At 32.7% G+C, this 20,006-nt stretch overlaps 3 protein-coding genes across 3 annotated transcripts; 1 reads left to right on the top strand and 2 right to left on the bottom strand.

Annotated features, from left to right (window-relative positions):
- The first annotated feature begins 208 nt into the window (after positions 1-208).
- On the top strand, positions 209-8,046 carry LOC124540272. Its single transcript, XM_047117741.1, has 8 exons — positions 209-248; positions 1,570-1,782; positions 3,442-3,504; positions 4,111-4,254; positions 5,022-5,210; positions 5,294-5,551; positions 5,817-7,292; positions 7,878-8,046. Exons 1-8 carry the CDS (start codon positions 209-211, stop codon positions 7,967-7,969), a joined length of 2,475 nt encoding a protein of 824 aa, XP_046973697.1. The 3' UTR covers positions 7,970-8,046.
- An 877-nt stretch (positions 8,047-8,923) lies between these two features.
- Positions 8,924-11,974, bottom strand: LOC124540271. Its single transcript, XM_047117740.1, has 2 exons — positions 11,049-11,974; positions 8,924-9,081 (listed from the first exon to the last, which is right to left on the bottom strand). The coding sequence occupies exons 1-2, from the start codon at positions 11,935-11,937 to the stop codon at positions 8,924-8,926; spliced, it is 1,047 nt and encodes a 348-aa protein (XP_046973696.1). The 5' UTR covers positions 11,938-11,974.
- A 371-nt stretch (positions 11,975-12,345) lies between these two features.
- On the bottom strand, positions 12,346-16,800 carry LOC124540270. The gene is made up of 5 exons (XM_047117739.1): positions 16,722-16,800; positions 14,027-14,092; positions 13,119-13,265; positions 12,460-12,537; positions 12,346-12,368 (listed from the first exon to the last, which is right to left on the bottom strand). The coding sequence occupies exons 1-5, from the start codon at positions 16,780-16,782 to the stop codon at positions 12,346-12,348; spliced, it is 375 nt and encodes a 124-aa protein (XP_046973695.1). The 5' UTR covers positions 16,783-16,800.
- Between the last annotated feature and the right edge of the window lie 3,206 nt (positions 16,801-20,006).

The following is a 20,006-nucleotide window of genomic DNA, read 5'->3' as shown; positions in this document are numbered from 1 at the left end:
CCTACTAATGGTATAAAGAATCTTTTTCGCTTATAAACCCAGAAGTATGTATCACCTAAACCCAGAAGCTATATTTATTTAAGAAACCATAGCGCAGCCAGAAGTCTTAGTCCTTATGTAACTCCACGGAAAATGTCCAAAATCCAACCCTGTCTGAGTTTTAAAGTACACTTACTCATATTACGAAATTTATTGCATTGTTCTTACGATGCTCGTGTGGATATTTTTAAGCATTCCCGTCATCTCCGGTAAGTTTGTTTATATTTTTATTGTGTAACATACCACTCTTCAGACAAACTTATACATACCATTATAATTATGCCGTCACCAATAAAGATCTATGCAATCACGAAGGCTCTGCATGTTAAAATCATCGTTTTAATCAAATAAAAAATATATCCTAATCTGTATTTTTATGCTATCTCTACTCTAAATCGTCTCACGCATACACGCTCAAAATTCGATGTTCGAAATCTAAATTGCATAATTCGAAATTCAAATTATTACACGCAGTAATATTTTCACGTAGCCATCCGTCTAGGGACTAACTAAGTATAAATAAAAAATAAGATTATAAGAATATACATGTGCACTACAATAAATATTGTACAATTGTCAAGTCTGTTGTAAATTATGTTACTATAAATTATGACGGCCCTAGGATTGAGACTCTTCACCATAATCAGCCTGTATCAATCCACTGGTGGACGCAGGCCTCCCCTAAGGCACGCCACAGAGCCCGAACTTCGGTCATTCTCATCTATGTTGTACAAGCTTTTGAATTTAGACTGGAGAAAATCATTATTAGTCATGTAAAATACTATGAAAATAATAAGGTCTAAACCGCGACATAATATAAAACAAAATCGATTTCTCTGTCCCTATGTCCCTTTGTGCTTAACCTTTAAAACTACGCAACGGATTTTGAAGCGGTTTTTATTAATAGATAGAGTGATTCGAGAGGAAGGTTTTTGCACATAATACATGGACAATATAGTTAAGAAACGGTGATAATTTTAGAAGTTTGTAATGCGATGTCGTAAATAAACAAATTCTGTAGTAAATTTAGCATCAGTATTGTACCCGTGCGAAGCTGGGGCTGGTCGCTAGTAATAAAGAAGGAAACTATTAAACAGCGGTATCAGATATTTGATACTAGTTTCCGCCCGTGGCCTGGCGTGGAGCTGAGATGGCCCGTGGTTAGAACGCGTGCATCTTAACCGATGATTGGGGGTTCAAACCCAGGCAACACCACTATATGTATATATGTGCTTAATTTGTGTTTATAATTCATCTCGAGCTCGGCGGTGAAGGAAAACATCGTGAGGAAACCTGCATGTGTCTAACTTCATCGAAATTCTGCCACATTCGCATTCCACTGCCCGCATTGGAACAGCGTGGTTGAATATGTTCCAAACCCTCTCCTTAATGGAAGAGGGGCCTTATCCCAGCAGTGGGAAATTTACAGGCTGTTACTTTACTTTACTTTTTCCGCCCGTGGTGGGAGGGGGTGTAGGGTTTAACCATGACAGACAGAGTCAATATTTATACTGATATCTTTGATTTCAGCGATACTAGATGAAGACGAGTTTAATATTGTAAGAGATGACAGCGAAGACTGTAAAATATGTTACGGATTCGACTGCACCGCTTTCAGTAAAGCAAGATGCTCGTATTACGGTGAAGTTTATAATAATTTTGCGAATATAGATGACTATGAACCAGGAGACAATGATCTGAACGAAGAAATCGGAAATATGATTCTCCAATATGTTGAAAAAGGTACACCTTTAATATATCACAAAATCTATTTTTTTTTTTTATTTGAAATTTTTTCGCTTACAAAAGATACTTACTGCTATATATTAACTAAAATTCTGCCAAACTGTAAAACAGTTTATCGGCAGACACAAGCTCTCTTAATTAAGTACAATTTGCAGTAGTTAATACAATTCTTAAAACAATAACATTAAAGTAAAAATTTATGGATATAAACAAAGAACAAACTGTTATAATATAAGATATACCTAAAGAAAATACAATAAAAAAAAAAGGTTCAAATACATTATAAACAAAGATAACATGATTTTCTTAATGTGGGTAGTGTTTAAAAGAGTGCGTCTAGTATACATATCTTATGTTCGATCGTAGTGACTCATTTATTTTGCACTTTGAATAACATGTGCGTTTCACCGGAGTGACCGCCGAACTTTTATTTTTCTTAATATTTTTATCAATAATATTTAATTATTGTTTTCATACGTAAAAATAAAATAAAGATAATATATAGTAACTAATAACTTGTGAAATCTAGGTAGGAAGCCTTATATTGAAGTTTATAAAATGCGATTTAAGGACTTTTCTAACTATTTTCTTACTCAAAGTTTTATCATTTATTTCAGTACTTGATAACAAATTAAGTAATTTTGGCATAAGCCATTCTTTAGTTCTTTTCCCGTAAATATTTGTTATTTTGGGTATTTTGAATTGTCCTTTCTTTTGCGATCTGGTAAAATTTTTATGATGAATTTTTTGATATGGATTTTTATCTTTACTATGATATTCGTCTATAAAAATTGATAATAAGCATTTTTTGTCTACTGGGAGTATATTGCGTTCTCGAAATAATTCCTCATAGTTGTATCTGAAACTTGTTTTAATTCGGTTATCTACAGGTAGATTAAATGTGATTTTCTCACTTATGATCAGACTCACTTCTTCATTATCATTAACAGAACTAATTAATCCGGCTTATTCAAAAAATACACTTATAAATTTGTGCTTAATGTCAATAATATTACTGACAAGATTTCAATGCATCCGCTCGTTCGACCTCCGTCTATACAAACTCCTTTACTGTTCAGGGTGTTCGTCTGTGGAACTCTCTTCCTGTTGAAGTAAGACGTGCACAATCAATTGCTTCATTTAAAAGTTCCTTGAGACAATACAATTTTGCACTTTTATTGCTGTACTTAATATATCTATTTTTTCTTCGCGAGACATTAATTTAATTTTTGTATATTATAAATTTCTTATTTGATAAATACATATATGTATGTATTTTAGATATCATATACTGTATATTATTCTATTAAATTGTAGTGTAGTATATAAGCAGATGGCACATGCTGTTGAGGAGCAGTAATAAATTTATCTTCAAACCTTAAACATCTACTTTATTTACCTAGTCTCGTCCTTATATCTGCTATGTACACCCCTACCTCTTTCTATATCTGTTTTTTTCTACCTTAAGGTTGCCTGGAAGAGATCGCTGTGTTAGCGATGAGGCCACCTCTTGTACATCTTTCATCTAACCGTGTCTATGTGATTTGTTTACTGGTGTATAATAAAGAGTATTTTTGATTTTTTGATTTAGATTTGAAATTTTGTTAAAAAAACTCAAAATAGTTCGTAATTATGATAATACATCTCACGTTACAGCATCACAGGGGCCGTATGATGATTGTCTTCCCCTCGTTTCACAGTATACTAACTGCAATAAAGGTAAATATAACTAAAAAAATCATACACAAATATGTATCTCTACACATTTTTTTATTACCATTACATGAGTTAATAACATTTAATGCTTAAATATATACAAATACGAACTAAAACTAGTTACTGTATACATCTTGACCGCTTGGAATGGTGGCAAGAATGCTAGCATTTCCCCGTTGAATCGAAATTCTGATCCTCTGGGCAATAAACGAACCAGCCCTCCTGTCACCAGTAGAGGCAATGAGGCGAGGTGTTATATAATACTTTTGATGAAGCTTTTTGCACCACTATTCCAAGGGCCATGAACATATATATTTATATTCTCTACACATATATTCTTGGATATTTAATTAAAAAAAATCAATACATCAATAGTTAATAGTAGTTTGCACAACACGTGTGAGTTCCAATGCAGGTTGCATTGGAACAGCGTGGTGGAATTTGTTCCAAACCTTCTCCTTATAGGGAGAGAAGCCCTTAGCCCAGCAGTGGGAAATTTACAGTCTGTTCTTGTTGTATATATGTGTTTATTAGACACATGAATCGCGTAATTAAAACCTCTTTTTAAGTGTCCAACAATGGGACATTTACTATGTCTTAATATTTCAGAGAACATTTGTGTGGAGTGCGAAATATGTAGCTGTGATACTCATGGAAAATGGAATTGTAGCTCAATCCAACAATGCGTCACAGATGATCGTATGGTTGCAGATCACAGAACACTGACTATGGTGTTAGAGAAAGTTCGGGAATGTAAGCTTTGGAAATATAGCATAGTAAGAGTAAAAGAAGGAGAAGGAATATTCTTGTGCTTAATTTGTGTTTGTAATTCATCTCGTGCTCGGTGGTGAAGGAAAACGTCGTGACGAAACCTGCATGTGTCTAATTTCATAGAAATTCTGCCACATGTATATTCCACCAACCTACATTCGAACAGCGTGGTGGAATATGTTCCAAACCTTCTCCTCAAAAGAAGAGGAGGCAAACATAAAGATCCGTCTTAATTCGGGTTGCAAAGCTGCTAAAAATGGGTGGTATGCGTTGGAACCCTCGCGGATGATGATCAAGTCTATTGACTTAATTTTGCAGAATATCCTTTTCAATATTTTCCAACTATTTATGATACATTCAAATTGCATATCAATAAACTCCAACTCGAAAAGCATATCCTCTGTGGCCTAATCAATCATATTGAACGGATTTAATCTATAACTATTTTAAAATTGTTATGTTAGGTTTCCACGTGGATGGTTTGACCGATTTTGATGGGTCTTTCACTGGCAGAAAGCTAATGTAATAAGCAGTATCTTAGGCCTGAACAATCGAACGCGCACATATTATACACATACATATAATATTAATTTCTTTCCATGGAACTTAATTCGCTTTGCTCACTTTCCATGGGGTCTAAAATGTTTTTCATTTAAATTTGTAATGAAAGTGATACAATGAGCCTTAATTAACAATAACTTATAAATTTTGAGCTTTAGTGTTTTATTAGCTTTAATTTTCTGTTGCAGATAAACACCCACATACAAATGAAAGATTTAAAAGATCAATAAATGAAATAAATGACAGTAAAAAAATGAGTTACGAAGACATATTAAAATGGATGTATGGAATTGAAGATTTCGAAGATGACGTCAAAAATAAAACATCAATGACTCATAAAACGAATACAAACAAAAACATTGTGAAAGGAACTACAAGTATCTGTTTTTGAATTAACTTTTAATTATGAATGATCATAAAAGTTAAAATAGTGAAATAAACAATGCTTTTATTTTTACAGTAGTATCTAAAAATCAATCCACTGATACAAATTCGGAACCGGATTTTCTAAACTTTAATGATTTATTAAAAAGCGTGATGAGAGACGACAGTTATGATGCAACAACTAATCAAAATGAAGCAATATTTTTCAAAAATAACGATCCCATCTCCTTCGATCTACTTAAAGAAATTGGCATATACAATGACACTGAAGCAAACCAATTAGATAAACCCTCTGAAAACGCAGACGATAAAACAACTGTTCCTATAAATACCGGTAAGTACAAACGTAGTCCATTATATATTTAATAAAAATTAGCTGTCAAAATTAAAAATATATTCTAAAGGATGTTTAATGTTACCTCTTTTTACTGATAATGCTAAACCCATTCAGATGACATTTGAATCCAGGGTAAGGACATAAGCTACTGTTTCATTTAACCCTTCGAGGGATAAAAATTGTGGTAATGGATCGAACACCTTCAATTTCGAGCAGGTCAGCCGAATATGAATTGTGAATTTCTGTTATTATTATTTTTCAGCATTAACAACATCTAGTACTGGAGACAATGATATTGCTATATTTGCTTTGAATGATGTGAAAGAAAACAGTCTAAATATAAAGAAACGTGACATACCTTCAGATGCAAATGACACAAATGTTTTACTACCAATAAATTTTAATAACACTATTGACAAAATGGAAGAGTTACAAAAAAATATAGTACTTTCCTTAAATAAAATCGTAAATGAAAAACAAAACGAGCTCGAAAAATTGACAAATATAAAAGAAAAGCTCATTCTGTATCTCAAATCGATTGGAAATATAAGTATTCCAAATGATGCATCAAATGATTCGAAAAACGATGAAAATTCCATCTTAAATTTGTATCAGTTTGAAAGGAAACTGCCACAAGAAGATTTAAGAAAACATGATACAAATATTTTGGAGAAATATTTGATAAAATTAAAAAGCGATATTCATAAAGTAATAAGAGACATTGCAGGAATACAAAGGCTGTCGAATACCTCTATCCCTCGCGATCTAATTGTTCTAATACGAGCTATGAAGTACTACGTTAATAAAGAAAATAAAAAACTAAATAAAATAAAACCGCACATAGATCATAATCAAAAACATTTGAAAAATGATACGAATAAAAACAGCAATAACCTTGTTGATATTATAATTAGTATTCTAGAAGTTCTAGATAAAGATGCACCCACTAGTGACGTATTAGTCACTGTTTCTTCTAACTTAAGGAAAATTTTAAAAAGAATAATTAGAACTTTTTATCCAGATGATTTTGACGGTAATTCAGATGCATTTAATCCTAATAACATTCTAATTTATCTAACAAGTATAGGAACCAAATGGCAAAATTCCATAATAGAAATTGAACAAAGTTCGATATTTGAACGTCTTTATAGTCTTAAATCTTTGCACATCACGCTAACAAAAGATATTCTCAGGATGAATAATGCACTAAAGTTAATGGAATTTGCAAATAACCGACGAATGACAACAAATAGTGAAGATTTAGAAGAACAAGTAGTTTTTAAACTGGCAAGCGATTTGCAACAAATGACAAATCGATTATCGCAAACACGAAAATTAAAACCTCATCAAAGTTTAAAAAATAAAAACAAAAATTCTGTAAAAAAGGAATCTCTGTTTCAAAAAATCAAGAAGTTGCTGAAAAGTTCCAAGAAGAAATTGCGGAAGTTATTCCACAAGAATATCACCAAGTCTGAAATAGTACGACAAATAGCGAGGGAAAAAATGGACGAAATAAATAAGAAAAAGATGTCAGAATACGAGGAAATTATGCAGAGGTGGCAGAACAATTTGAACGTTATGTCCGTGAGAAATAAAAGGTCACCTGGAGGGTTTCAAAATTTTATGTATAAAGTAAAACACATATTTTCACCGCGTCATTCAAGATCTTACAAATCGAATAAACAAAAAAACAACAAAACCAGATCCAAAACAACTACAAAGAAAATAAAACATCACGGTGAGTATCTGAATCTTATAAATCAATTTATGAAATGAGCGAAGTCAAAACGTGCCAGTAAGAAATATTAACTATTCCTTACATCGTCAAGATAACATCTTTTTTTTTATGGTATATGTTGGCGGACGAGCATATGGGCCACCTGATGATAAGTGGTCACCATCGCCCATAGACAATGACGCTGTAAGAAATATTAACTATTCCTCACATCGTCAATGTGCCACCAACCTCGGGAACTAAGATGTTATGTCCCTTGTGCCTGTAGTTACACTGGCTCACTCACCCTTCAGACCGGAACACAACAATACTGAGTACTGTTATTTGGCGGTAGAATAACTGATGAGTGGATGGTACCTACCCAGACGGGCTTGCACAAAGCCCTACCACCAAGAATTTCTTAAAAGAAGTTTAGTCCAGCACCGGTTCTCGTATACATGAGATTTTCTTATATTTTTTAATGTTGTCTTTTTTAAAATTGTATCATAATACAAAGGTAATTCTTTGTAAAAAAATTGAGCATATTCACTATCACAAATCACTTTAAGAAAATCAAATACAAATTGTTCTTAAATTGTCTTCTTTTAGGTCGCGGCAAGAAGAATACAGTAACATCAACGACAACAACTAAACAAGTTTTATTAAAAAAAAATAAACATCATATTCAAGGACAACATTAATGCAATAATATTAGTTACTAATACTTATTTTCAATTATATGCACTTGAATAGCTATTAATATTATCATTGCACTAAGTATTATGTGTTTGTTTTTTACTTTAAAATAAAGGAAATCGATATTAGAAATTGGATATGGTTTCAACATATAAACCTTCACTACTCTGGAGAAATATAACTCTAAAATAACAGCTACTACAATTTATGATGTTATTGGTGGGCCAGCTGATGGTAAGTGTTCACCACCGCCTATAGAAATTGGCGCCGTAAGAAATTTAAATTATCCCTTGATCTTCAAATACCAACAACAATGGAATCTAAGTAATTATGTCCCATGTGCCTGTTGTTCCACTGGCTCACCCAAAACGGAGAACAACATTATAAGATATTGCTTGCTAATGAAAGAATATCTCATTAGTGTGGGGTACTCAGTACTCAGAGGCCTGTCTGTTCTCAAAGCTGTGCCAGTATAATCTGACATCATAACATCGTTTTAAGATTAAGCTAAAATTAACGTAGTTTAAACACATACAATAACAACAAATCTCATATATAAAATGTCATATATAAAAGTCAGTAGGCTGTAGTAGTGCCGACCTAACTTGTAACTAAGAATTGAATGCGATGTGGTGTTACAATTCCGACAAAGGTTTTTGCACTGTTACTCTAACAAGTTACAAGTTTGGTCGGCACTACTACAGCCTACTGACTTTTATATATGACCACTTCATGTTATTGCCAAAAACAAAACATTGATATTTGAACCGCCATTAATATTAAATATAAAGCTACCACCGGTCCAGAGTCATCTTGTGGTCATTTAAACTTAACGTGAAAATGTCTGTTCGACGTTTGAAATTGTAATAGATAAGATAAAGATATATGTTTTATTAAATATTTATTTATAAAATATTACAAAAGTACGAAATATAATTTACAAGAAAAAATATATTTTTTTATTTTATCTTTTTAAGGTTTAATAATTGTGTAAATAGAAGTTCAGGCGTTTTCATTTGCATCTTCTTGTCATCATTATCAAACGTTATAAGTGGTTCTTTAAGCGCCATTAGCAGGGGGCCTTTTTCCTTTGCGTTATTCGCTCTGACTGTCGCAGCTGGGAATAACAAATTTCTAATGTATTAAGAGGTATTTTATTAAAAACTTAATTTGACAGTCGAAACATTGACTATAACCTAAAATGCATTTTTGAATAAAATAACTCTAGATATTCTGTTTTGTTTAAATATATCTGAAACGAGATGGCCCAGTGGTTAGAACGCGTGCATAACCGATGGTTGCGGGTTCAAACCCAGACAAGCACAACTGAATATTCATGTGCTTAATTTGTATTTTTAATTCATCTCGTGCTCGGTGGTGAAGAAAAACATCGCGAGGAAACCTGCATGTGTCTAATTTCATAGAAATTCTCCTCAAAAAGAGAGGAGGCCTTTTTTTTCCCAGTAGTGGGAAATTTACAAACTTTTGTTGTTGTTGTTAAATTTCCTGTGTCATAATGTTAATTTAAAAGTAGTTATGACTCTATACAGTCTAAAGAAATGTGTGTCTACATTAAAATCTTAATAATATAAAAACCCTTCTTACCTGAATCGTCATTCACTTTAAATCCTACACGTTTATTTGCAATGAAAACTTTAAAAAGCTCTTTGGCGACGACCATATTGCCTTGTTTTAATAAAGATATAATTCTTTTACCGATATTATAATTAATATCATCGCTAAGATCTGCATTCGTTGCTTCCTTTGTTGCTAAATATTGCTTGATACGATTTTCTATTAATAGACTTATGATTTGATCTCTAGTTAGTTTAACGTCTTCGCTTTTATAATTAGATACAAGTTCTGGCTTTGATTCGGGTCTTTTCACTGCTGGTCTGTTGATTGATTCAAATTTCTCAGGTGCAAACACCTCTACCATATCTTTTGTGCTCTTTGGTTTTGCATTGCTTAAATTATTTAACACTTTTACACTCAAATTTATATTATTTTCTGCATTAGAAATGAACTCTTGGAATTCATTTTGTTTATCTAGAGGTAGCTTATACAGAGTATCGAAAGAATCTTGGATGTTTTTCAGTGCAAGGATATTTTGTTTAGTATCGGCTTCTAAGGTTTTTAGTAACATGAGGCGTTTTTGAGGCGGTATGATTGATAGTAAAGCGAAGTTTTTGTAACTGTTGCTGCCCAGCTCTACCTTCTCCATGACATTTTTTAACTCTTCATACGTTTTCGGTTTCTTATAACTAAAGTTTCTTCGTGTTGCTTTTATGTTTTTATTTAAGTTTTTCAATATTCTCTCCAAGACCTTCGCCGAACGAGGTCGCTCAATGGAAACTAAGTTATTTCTACGCGTTGGTGCGTTAGATGTAAATTCTAGCTTTAATGAATCTATCAATTTCTTAATTTTACTGAAAGGATCTGTCTCTAATTGTTTCTTTGATTTTTGATCATTATTAATTTTGTCAGCGTTTAATATATTATAAATACAAGGTAAAGCATCAAGTATATTTATATTATTTTTTGCTTTTGGGTCGTTTTCATTTTGCAATTCAAGAAGATCATCAATGATCGCTTTTAAATGACCTTTGAGTTTTTCTTTTGTGATATTTAATTTTTGAGAAATGTTGTTTGTTGCTTTACTTGGAGTATCTCGCAAAACATCTTCCGACGCGGGCGCTTCTTTATATGTCTCGGTGGTGGATACAGCCGGGGAGCTTTTGGTCTCAGATTTTGTTAATTGAATTAAATCAACAAGAGATTTAATTTTAAAGAAGTCTGATAAATTATAAAGAATATCTCCTTCAATATTCTTTTCATCACTTTTTTCACGTACTTGACGAAGAAGGCAGTTAGGATTATTTTTGATGTGATTTAAATAATCGAAAATTAATTTATCTTTGATCGTTAGGTTAGTAGTTTTCAAATCGATTTTAAATTTATCTTCAACGATTCTTTTCACATGGTCATTTCTGTTAAGCTGGTTAAGATTTCTGAGTTTACTTGTGACTTTTTTGCTCGCATTGTTGGGAATGAGGAGCTTTGTTATTTTTTCTAATAAATTACCAAACAAGTTTAGGGATGAATTTTCATCATTCTTCATCTCAGTGCTCATAATACCACTCTCTATGTCTGTTTCACCGGGTTGTACATTTAAGGTATGCTGCTTTAAGTCTTTTATACTATTTTGAACTTTTTCAAACTTCTTCATTAAACTTATAACGTTATTCAACTTAGATATAACGTCGGTAGCAGTTTCTTTTTGTTTAACTTTTTCTTTTTGCATTTTTTCAACTTTTGCTTTCCCACATGTTGTCGTATTAATTTTGTGGAACCCTTTTTTATTTGAATTCTCATCGTCAGAAATATCTGTTTCTGTAATTGTTTCACAAAGCGAAACATTCTTAACGTTTTTATTTTTATTAAGGGTATCTGATAATTTTTTCAGAGCATTTTTAAGAAAACTTTCTTGTCGAATACTAAGCGGTTCTTTAAATAGTTCAAGTAAATCGTTTATCTTTTTGTGTTTCATTGATTCAACTTCGATTGATGCATCAGTGGATTCTTTTTCGATATCCCATAATTTTGTGAGAAGATTACCAGCAATGTAAGTCATTGCTGTTAGAGTATCATTCTCAGGTGTAAAAGTAATGTTAGACATTGGCGGGACATTCTTATCACCTATTATTTCCGTACCATGTTTCAGTTCGGTTACAACTAGCTTCGATAAGTCCTTGTTCTTTGTACTCTGTGAGAAATTACCGATTATCTTATGAAGTTCTCCATTACTTAAATGTTCCAAATCTTGACCATGAGGTGTCGGTTCAATCTTGTTTTCAGTAATGTGATGGTCATAGTCCTGTGGATTATATTCAATTTGCAGCGGACTTATATCAGATTTATTGAAATTATCTATAACATCTGTGCGACGTGATATTTTAGGTACAGTTTTCATTTCTACTTTAGTAGCTGATATTGTTCCTGTATGATTTGTGCCTCTCAATGTATCTGTGGATGTTATTAAATATTATTATTGTATGTCTAGAATAATATGTTATAATGCATTGGATATTTCTGTCTCACCTTCATTTATATCATCTCCTGTGTGATAAAAGGTGATAGTATGATTTTTATTCGTCTCTTCATCTGGTTGCTCTTTGACAGAACGTTTTTGTCGAGACATGTATGTCTCAAAATTTTCGTTATAACGAGTAGACTCTGGAACTAAAGTTTTTAAAAATAAACAACAGTTTTAAGTCTAGAAAAAATAACAAGACTCACCATAATGATCTAGAACTGTGCTCAGAAATAAAAGAAAGGTGCTTGTTTAAAGTTTATTAGAAAAAAATAATTATAGCTTTCTTCAAGGTATAGCGATTATATAACCTGGAAATAATATTTAGATTAATGCAACAAATTTGGACAGGAAGTAGTATTGAGATAATTGAAAGCTAACAGATTTATTGTATTTGGTTACCTATTATTTCGTCGTCAGAATTTAGAGGACCCGGCACAAGGCCTTGAGGTTTTTTCTTAGCCTTCTTTTTTAATCCCGCTTTAATATACAATAAAATAATTTAATTAAAAATCATCTATGATTACGAATGTAAAACATACAAATTGTTCATATATAAATTAAAACACAGTACATATTCATCAAAATTTTTAAGTGATAGATGATGTATTCGCAAATTAGAAACCATAATGGCCATTTGTAGTACAGTAAGAGCAATAAAACCTTCGTCAGATTTCAAATTCATTCCTCTATCAAGTCTTAAGCTCTTAGTACCTTTTGAATCTATACATCAAATCATTGCGACGCGATATGTCGTTCTCGATCGGTAAAGCAGATTGTCGCTCATACTGAGCACACGAAAATAGATCTTAAAGTGACGAACCTTTTCTTACCGTGACTGTACATTAAAAGTAACTCGCCATTCACTCTATCGTAATCTGATTGGATGGCAATCAGAAAGTTTTACGAAACGAAGATTTTTTTTTTCTAAACCGAAAAGTTTCGAGAATACTTGATAGATATTTTGGCAATAATTCCTTGACAGAAAAAAATGATGTTTTTTGGACTTGGACAGGACAAACTTGAATCTTATTTTATAACGTCATATATATATAACATACCTATGGACATAGCATCAATAGCAGTGGTAATAGTTTGCCTATCAGCTAAGCTGTCGTTTTCATCGACTGAGCAGTCGAAAACAGCCTCACACTCCCACTCGCCCTCCGCTGAGCAAGCGCATCGGTTACAGCCCGAACACTCATTAGCTGTGGAACGGCAAATCTCAAATCTATATACATATAATAAAATTGAAGTGTCTGTTCGTATCATTAAAAGAATCTTTTTTTACTAAACATGTATGTCTTCATTACATATACCGAAAAAACGTCCCTTTATTTGTTCGAGGGTAATCTCTGGAACTGTAGCACTGATTTTGACAGAACTTTCACTGGCAGATAGCTGATATGATAAGGAGTAATTTAGGCTACTTTTATTTCAGAATAATATATAAAATATCAGTTTAATTCAAAAGCACAAAATCGTCGGCAGTCTGCCCTATTTATATGATTTTGAACTTCAAAATGGAAATTAACAAAGTGCACAAAGCTCACTTAGTTAATCATTTTACTAATTGTTTTTGTACTTGCAAGTAAAGATTATTAAGTTATTTATTTTGTAATATTTTTAATGGATTTTTATTTTATTTTAGACATTCGATTTGATTGACTGTGAGCAAACGGTACCACCACAACTACCGTCACGGAAACCATTGAATGATTATAGCTTATGTTCAGTTACGATAAGATCCTTTTCCTTCTTAGAAAATTGAACTTTACCGCAACAAATGGTCACAACACGGTTTATATTCAAACCAAGTGAAGCTCGTATATAATCATCTTTCTGCCGTTATCCCAATTTTACTTGGGATAAGGGCACCATCGTTTCTTTGATCGTCCCCTTCCTTTATATCCTATATAATTTATGTTGCTCGTATAAAATGTAAGTAATAATAAAACGGTAGTCTTACCTTCAGAACAATCGGAATATTGGGATACAAATGGTATGCACTTTGGATTACTGATATCATCTCCAACTGTGGAATAATGATTGTTAAAACGTTTACACATTAAGCATCATACAGGAAAAAGTATTAGAAGAATATATTTGTCGAAATTAAAAAATTGTTAGAAAAAAAATCTAGAAATGTCTATATAAAGTTACTGCATATTTTTTTATTATTTAATTAATTAATTTTGATTACTGATGGTTCAATTGTCTACACGGTTATTCCAACCAATTAAAAATCCAATTAAAACTCGGAACCGTTTGTTGCTCAAATATAAACTTTAGAAACTTTTAGTAACATTTCAATCTGCCTACTATCAAATATAGTATTTATAACTATTAAAATTACTTATATAAAAAAGTTAAAAATCAGTGCAGCTGAAACATAAATGGTGACGAAAAAAATGGTGCACCAAAAGAATAAAAGATTGCAAGCAAACGTGTGCGAATAATAAATAACACATAAAATTGAAATCACTTTGAAAACACTTTAATAAACACAATACAAATTTATAAAAATACAAAATAATAATACAATCACTTCACTTCACATACACTTCGAAAGCAACACTTTTACAAACGATAATAAATAACTTTAAATATTAATAAACTGAATTTAGAAATCTATAGTCAAGATAATGGCAACGGTCACTGCATAAAACTTTAACACAATCAAAACAATATAACCGAATTCAAAGACTTTTTTGTAAACACGACAATTTTAAATTTAGTTTGCCTACAGCTGTCACTTCTATTGATCAGTGAGATATATTAATCATTATTAACAATGAAGTCCACATAGTCTTCTCGAGGGCTGCCAGCCAAGATATTCTCCTTCGGAACCTTTCTTCTCATCAGCCTTATCTTATTTCGGACTTGCTCGTGCAAGTGGCGACGGTGACCATCCGGGTGGTTGCAGCACAACGTATCACCACCTGCAACCAACCTTTCATTTACAATCATTTCAAAACACAGTGAAAACATAATCATAAAACAAAATAACAATTTGGTAGAATAACAAAAGATTGGTTGCAGGTTTTACATACACTATACACCGTAACGATGGCCCTAAACACAACACAACACCAAAAAGAAGTATCTTAAAATAAACTTAATAGCTAAGAGTGTGCCGTGCTCGAATAAATAGAGAAACAAACGCTCAGACAGACTGCCATACCAACATCCATAAATGCTACGAGCCCATCGTCCATTGTCCTTCTCAACCTATGGGATAGTTGTCGGAAATAAGCTGGTCTATCTTGCTGGAATAAATTCCTGTATCTGTTCCTTGGCGCATCAGGTTCTCTGATAATTCTGTAATATTCACAGTACCAAGGATCTCTCCCAATGCAGCCAGCGTGTCTCCCATGCGTTGCACAAACGCAATAGTAACATATTTCCTTGTTGGAGTAATCTAGGAGGGAGTCGATGTCACTCGGGATATCGATGTCAGTGTTGTTAGCGTTGATGTTGTTGCTGTAGTAGGAGGTACCTCGTTTGCAGCTAGCTTTAGCCTCATAGGGTATCTCGTCGTAATGCCAAATAAAATCTGTATTAAAAGTAAATTATATTTACGAGACGATAAAAGATGAATCAAGTTTTATAATGAAGACTGTTCATCATGTACAAAATTCGAGCGATACAAGAATCGGTTACATGCGGTGTTTTTGTTCTAGTAATATTGAACTTAAACTACATAAAGTTAATAATTCCGATCATACTAGTTAAACTACCTCTACCTACTACCATTACAAATAAGTTTACGAATTTCTCAGACCTTAATATAAACCTATAACAAATAAATCTTTCGAAATTTTTTGGCCCCACATTTCAGCTGCACTGATTCATCCCATACCAAACCCACAAACCTCGCCTAAGCCTAAACGCCAACGATCTTTCGTGCGCAAAAGGCAAACCCTTCTCCATATTCTTCTTCAAAATGCCCATCCTAAGGCATTCATTAACATTCATAGCTGGTCTTCGACTACAATATTCGTCTTTTCCATCAGCAGAGCACACACAAACCTTGCAGCTTTCTTCTTTCGCTTCGGTGTTCATATGAGATCTTCGAATTTCTTCTTCAGAGACGTCCTCAGTGTTTATTACTTTTTTCTCTTCGACTTTTATAACAGTATGACCAGGATAGCATTTTAAGCCGTGCTTCTCAAGCTGTTCGTCCGTCATTTGCAATGGATTGTAAAATAGTTCTAAAACGTTTATGGTATTGAGGTTACAGCAATCTGGCTAACTATGATGCCAATGATTGATCTACGATGTTGAGACCTTTCTACAAATCTGGTCTAATGCGAGTTGTTGTGGCCAACTGTGTGTCCACAGCATAATCTCCTCACAATGTTATCCTTCGACGAAGAGCACAAAACTATCTACTTTAGTTATGCAGATTCAAATTCAGTGCTTATTGGGTTTGAATCCGCAAACTTAATAGATGCATCTATTATAAACCACTGGGCAATCTCAAGGTGATCTACATAAACATGATTAATTACACAATGTGCATTATTAACACTCAATCATCAGCTCTGCAAACCGAAAAACAATAGTTTTGTATACCAAATGATACATGAGCTCACAAACTTGGGCGCAGAATTTTATCTGAAAATAAAGAAGCTTTAATTATCTAACTGTCACAAACTCACCTGCATCCACGATCTGGAGAGAGACGAGTGCAAAGATCAGCAACGCAATTTTCACCTCCATGGCTGTCGTGAGGCCTGGGACCACTTGTATCGGTTGGATGTACGAATGACTTTTATATGATTTTTCGCTTGATTGCCATTGTTCATGAATTTTCGAACAGATATGTATTCAAGTTCACTTATATTGTTTGGAAATTGACTGTCCCGCATCGAAAAGCGTGATTACGATTGTTTTCTTACGATAAATTAAACTGAATAATATTAGGATTCCATATCCTGTCTTACAGGCTATGATATCTTCTACATATCTACTTCACAGATAAAATAAACTAGCGACCCGCTTCGGCGTCGCACGGGTTCAATACTGCTACTAAATATTCCACAAGATTTGTTTATTTACGACATCACATTAGAAATATCTAAACTGACAGTTTTGCTTTACTATATCGCCCATGTATTATATACAAAAACCTTCCTCTCGAATCATTCTATCTATTAAAAAAATCACATCAAAATCCGTTTCGTAGTTTGAAAGATTGAAACATACATAGGGACAGAGAAAGCGACTTTGTTTTATACTGTGTAGTGATAAATACAACATAGATCCAGCCTTAACAAAACAGGCGTACAATTTTGGTGACCTTATCGCTACATAGCGATCTCTTCCAGGCAACCAACGGTGTAGGACAGGTCAAAGAATATGACATGGGTAGTGCTGTAATAATAAATAATATGAATTTATTACTAAAATAAATAAATAAATGTTAAAATAAATAACACAAATTATTTGTCAGTATCAATCAATTTATTTGTGTTTTTTAATAACTTTTATATTTATTTAGTTTTATTTTTAATATATGTTAAAACCTTATGTTAATTATTTATTTCTGTCACCTGCTATGTTTGCTTTCTTCTGTTGAAACAATGGAAACTTAGTTGAGCTATTTTTAATTAATTGAATAACAAACATTTATTAACAAAATCTTATTTTCAATTTATTTTAGGAAGATAAACAAACATCCTTTGGTAACGGCACGGCACTGGTCCTTCCTTTACCATAAGATTTTGAAGTAAAGTAAAAAAGCCTGTAAATTTCAAAGGTGAAGAAAAACATCGTGAGGAAACCTGCATGTGTCTAATTTCATCGAAATTCTGCCACATGTGCATTCCACCAACCCGCATTGGTACAGCTTGGTGGAATATGTTCCAAACCCTCTCCTTAATGGGAGGGGAGGCCTTAGCCCAGATTTTCGAATATAAGTACCAAAATTTAGTAATACTTGCTAGATATGAACTGAAATCATCGATCAAGATCCTCAATCTATACTTTACCTAATAGAGTATTAAATTAAAATACTCATATAAGATCCTCAATCTATACTTTACCTAATAGAGTATTAAATTAAAATACTCATATAATAGTGTAGAATACGGTCCTGCGTTTGATGAATGAGGCTTATCAAAATGAGAATTACCAACAAAACGAAAAAACAATAAAGTTTATCGCAAACACCTGCTTCGTCCATCTGAGTCTAGATTATAAAAAGTCGTTTTTTAACTTCTTAATACTGCTATCTAATACGTAATCAAGGAGTCGATTAACACAGTGTATTTATGTGACAAGGTTGCTCTCAGCTAAGAGCTAAATATGTTAACGATTGAAATATTTCTATTGGTATCAATAAAAAGCTATCGTTTGAGAAATTTGATATCTTGTTAATTTTAAATGGATAGATATGCTGCTGCTGAGTCGAGATGGCCCAATGGTTAGAACGCGAGCATCTTAACCGATGATTGCGGGTTCAAACCCAGGCAAGCACCACTATATATATGTGCTTAATTTGTGTTTATAATTCATCTCGTGCTCGGCGGTGAAGAAAAACATCGTGAGGATACCTGCATCTAATTTGATCGAAAGTCTGCCATATGTGCGTTCCACCAACCCGCATTGGAACAGCGTGGAATATCTTCCAAACCCTCTCCTTAATGGAAAAGGAGGCCTTATCCCAGCTGTGGGAAATTTACAGGCTGTTACTTTGCTTTTTTTTACTTTAGGTATGCTGCCAATACAACAACTTGATAGTATCACTATCGTCTATATATCTAGGTACACTAATATTATAAATGTGAAAGTAGCGCTGTCTGTATCTGTCTATGAATATGTGTGATTTTGTTATTATATAAAGCAAGCTTGAACACTAACGAAGGTCGTATTTATTCTTTAACTCAACGATAGCCTGCCTCATACGGAGAAAAGACTCAGACGAAGACCAGTATTGTATGTATATGGACAAATATAACAATATTAATTACATACATCCTCAATGGGCCACCAACTGTGTATTATGGGTTTTATACTAGGTATTAGGTTATTTATTTATTTATTTGGTAATCCAACAGTTTTTATACAAAGTTGATATATTGACTATTATATAACATATAATTAAAACAGAATTACACAGGTAACTTAAACTTATTAATAACTAGAAGACGGTAGTAAAAGTAAAACTGTTTACGGGTGGGAATCCAATATGTTCCACACAAACACAAACAATTTAACTATTGTTATTCAGCAATAAAACTTATGATAAGTAGGTCGTTCTTACACAAACAGGCTGATCCAAAGTCAACAAAGAGAGTTTTAAAGGAAGTTTTAAGATTTTCATTAATTCATTTTAACATTAAAACAATATTAGAACTTGATAATTGTGAGAAAGTTTAATCTATTTTTAAAACTTGATATACTTGTTAACACTTAGTATGTTAAAAAACAATTTCGAATCCAAATGAAAACACAAGATCTTTTTTTTTATTTAATGTAACCGGAAAATTCTTTACAAAAGTAAATTGTTAACATATTTTTATTAAAGTTAGTTGTTAAGAGTAGTTTATTTAATAAAAAGTAATATTTCAGTGCAACGCTAAGGGATTCCATTTGAGGAGAAGTCTTGGAACTCATTTCATCGTGCCTTAAATGCGAGTCGATGGATGTTCAAATTGCTGTATTTAAAAAAATGAGACACATACAGGTTTCCTCACTATGTGTTTCTTTTCCTTTGAGCACGAGATGAAATATATACATGAAGATTCATTGTCGTCTAATTGCGAATGAACACAATAATTCGGTTAGGTTGCACTCCAACTATTACTATTATTTAAAAATAATATATATCATTATTTGTAAACAATGTGCTAAAATGGCAAACCAAAAAAAATGGCAAGTAGTGACGTTCGCCAAAGTTTATTTGTGCGAATTATTTTAAGGATCAAGATTTCTATGAAAAC

Source organism: Vanessa cardui, chromosome 24 (assembly GCF_905220365.1).
Source record: "Vanessa cardui chromosome 24, ilVanCard2.1, whole genome shotgun sequence".
NCBI lineage: Eukaryota > Metazoa > Arthropoda > Insecta > Lepidoptera > Nymphalidae > Vanessa > Vanessa cardui.
The sequence above is the reverse complement of the archived record's forward strand: the minus strand, read 5'-3'. Positions and strand labels throughout refer to the sequence as shown.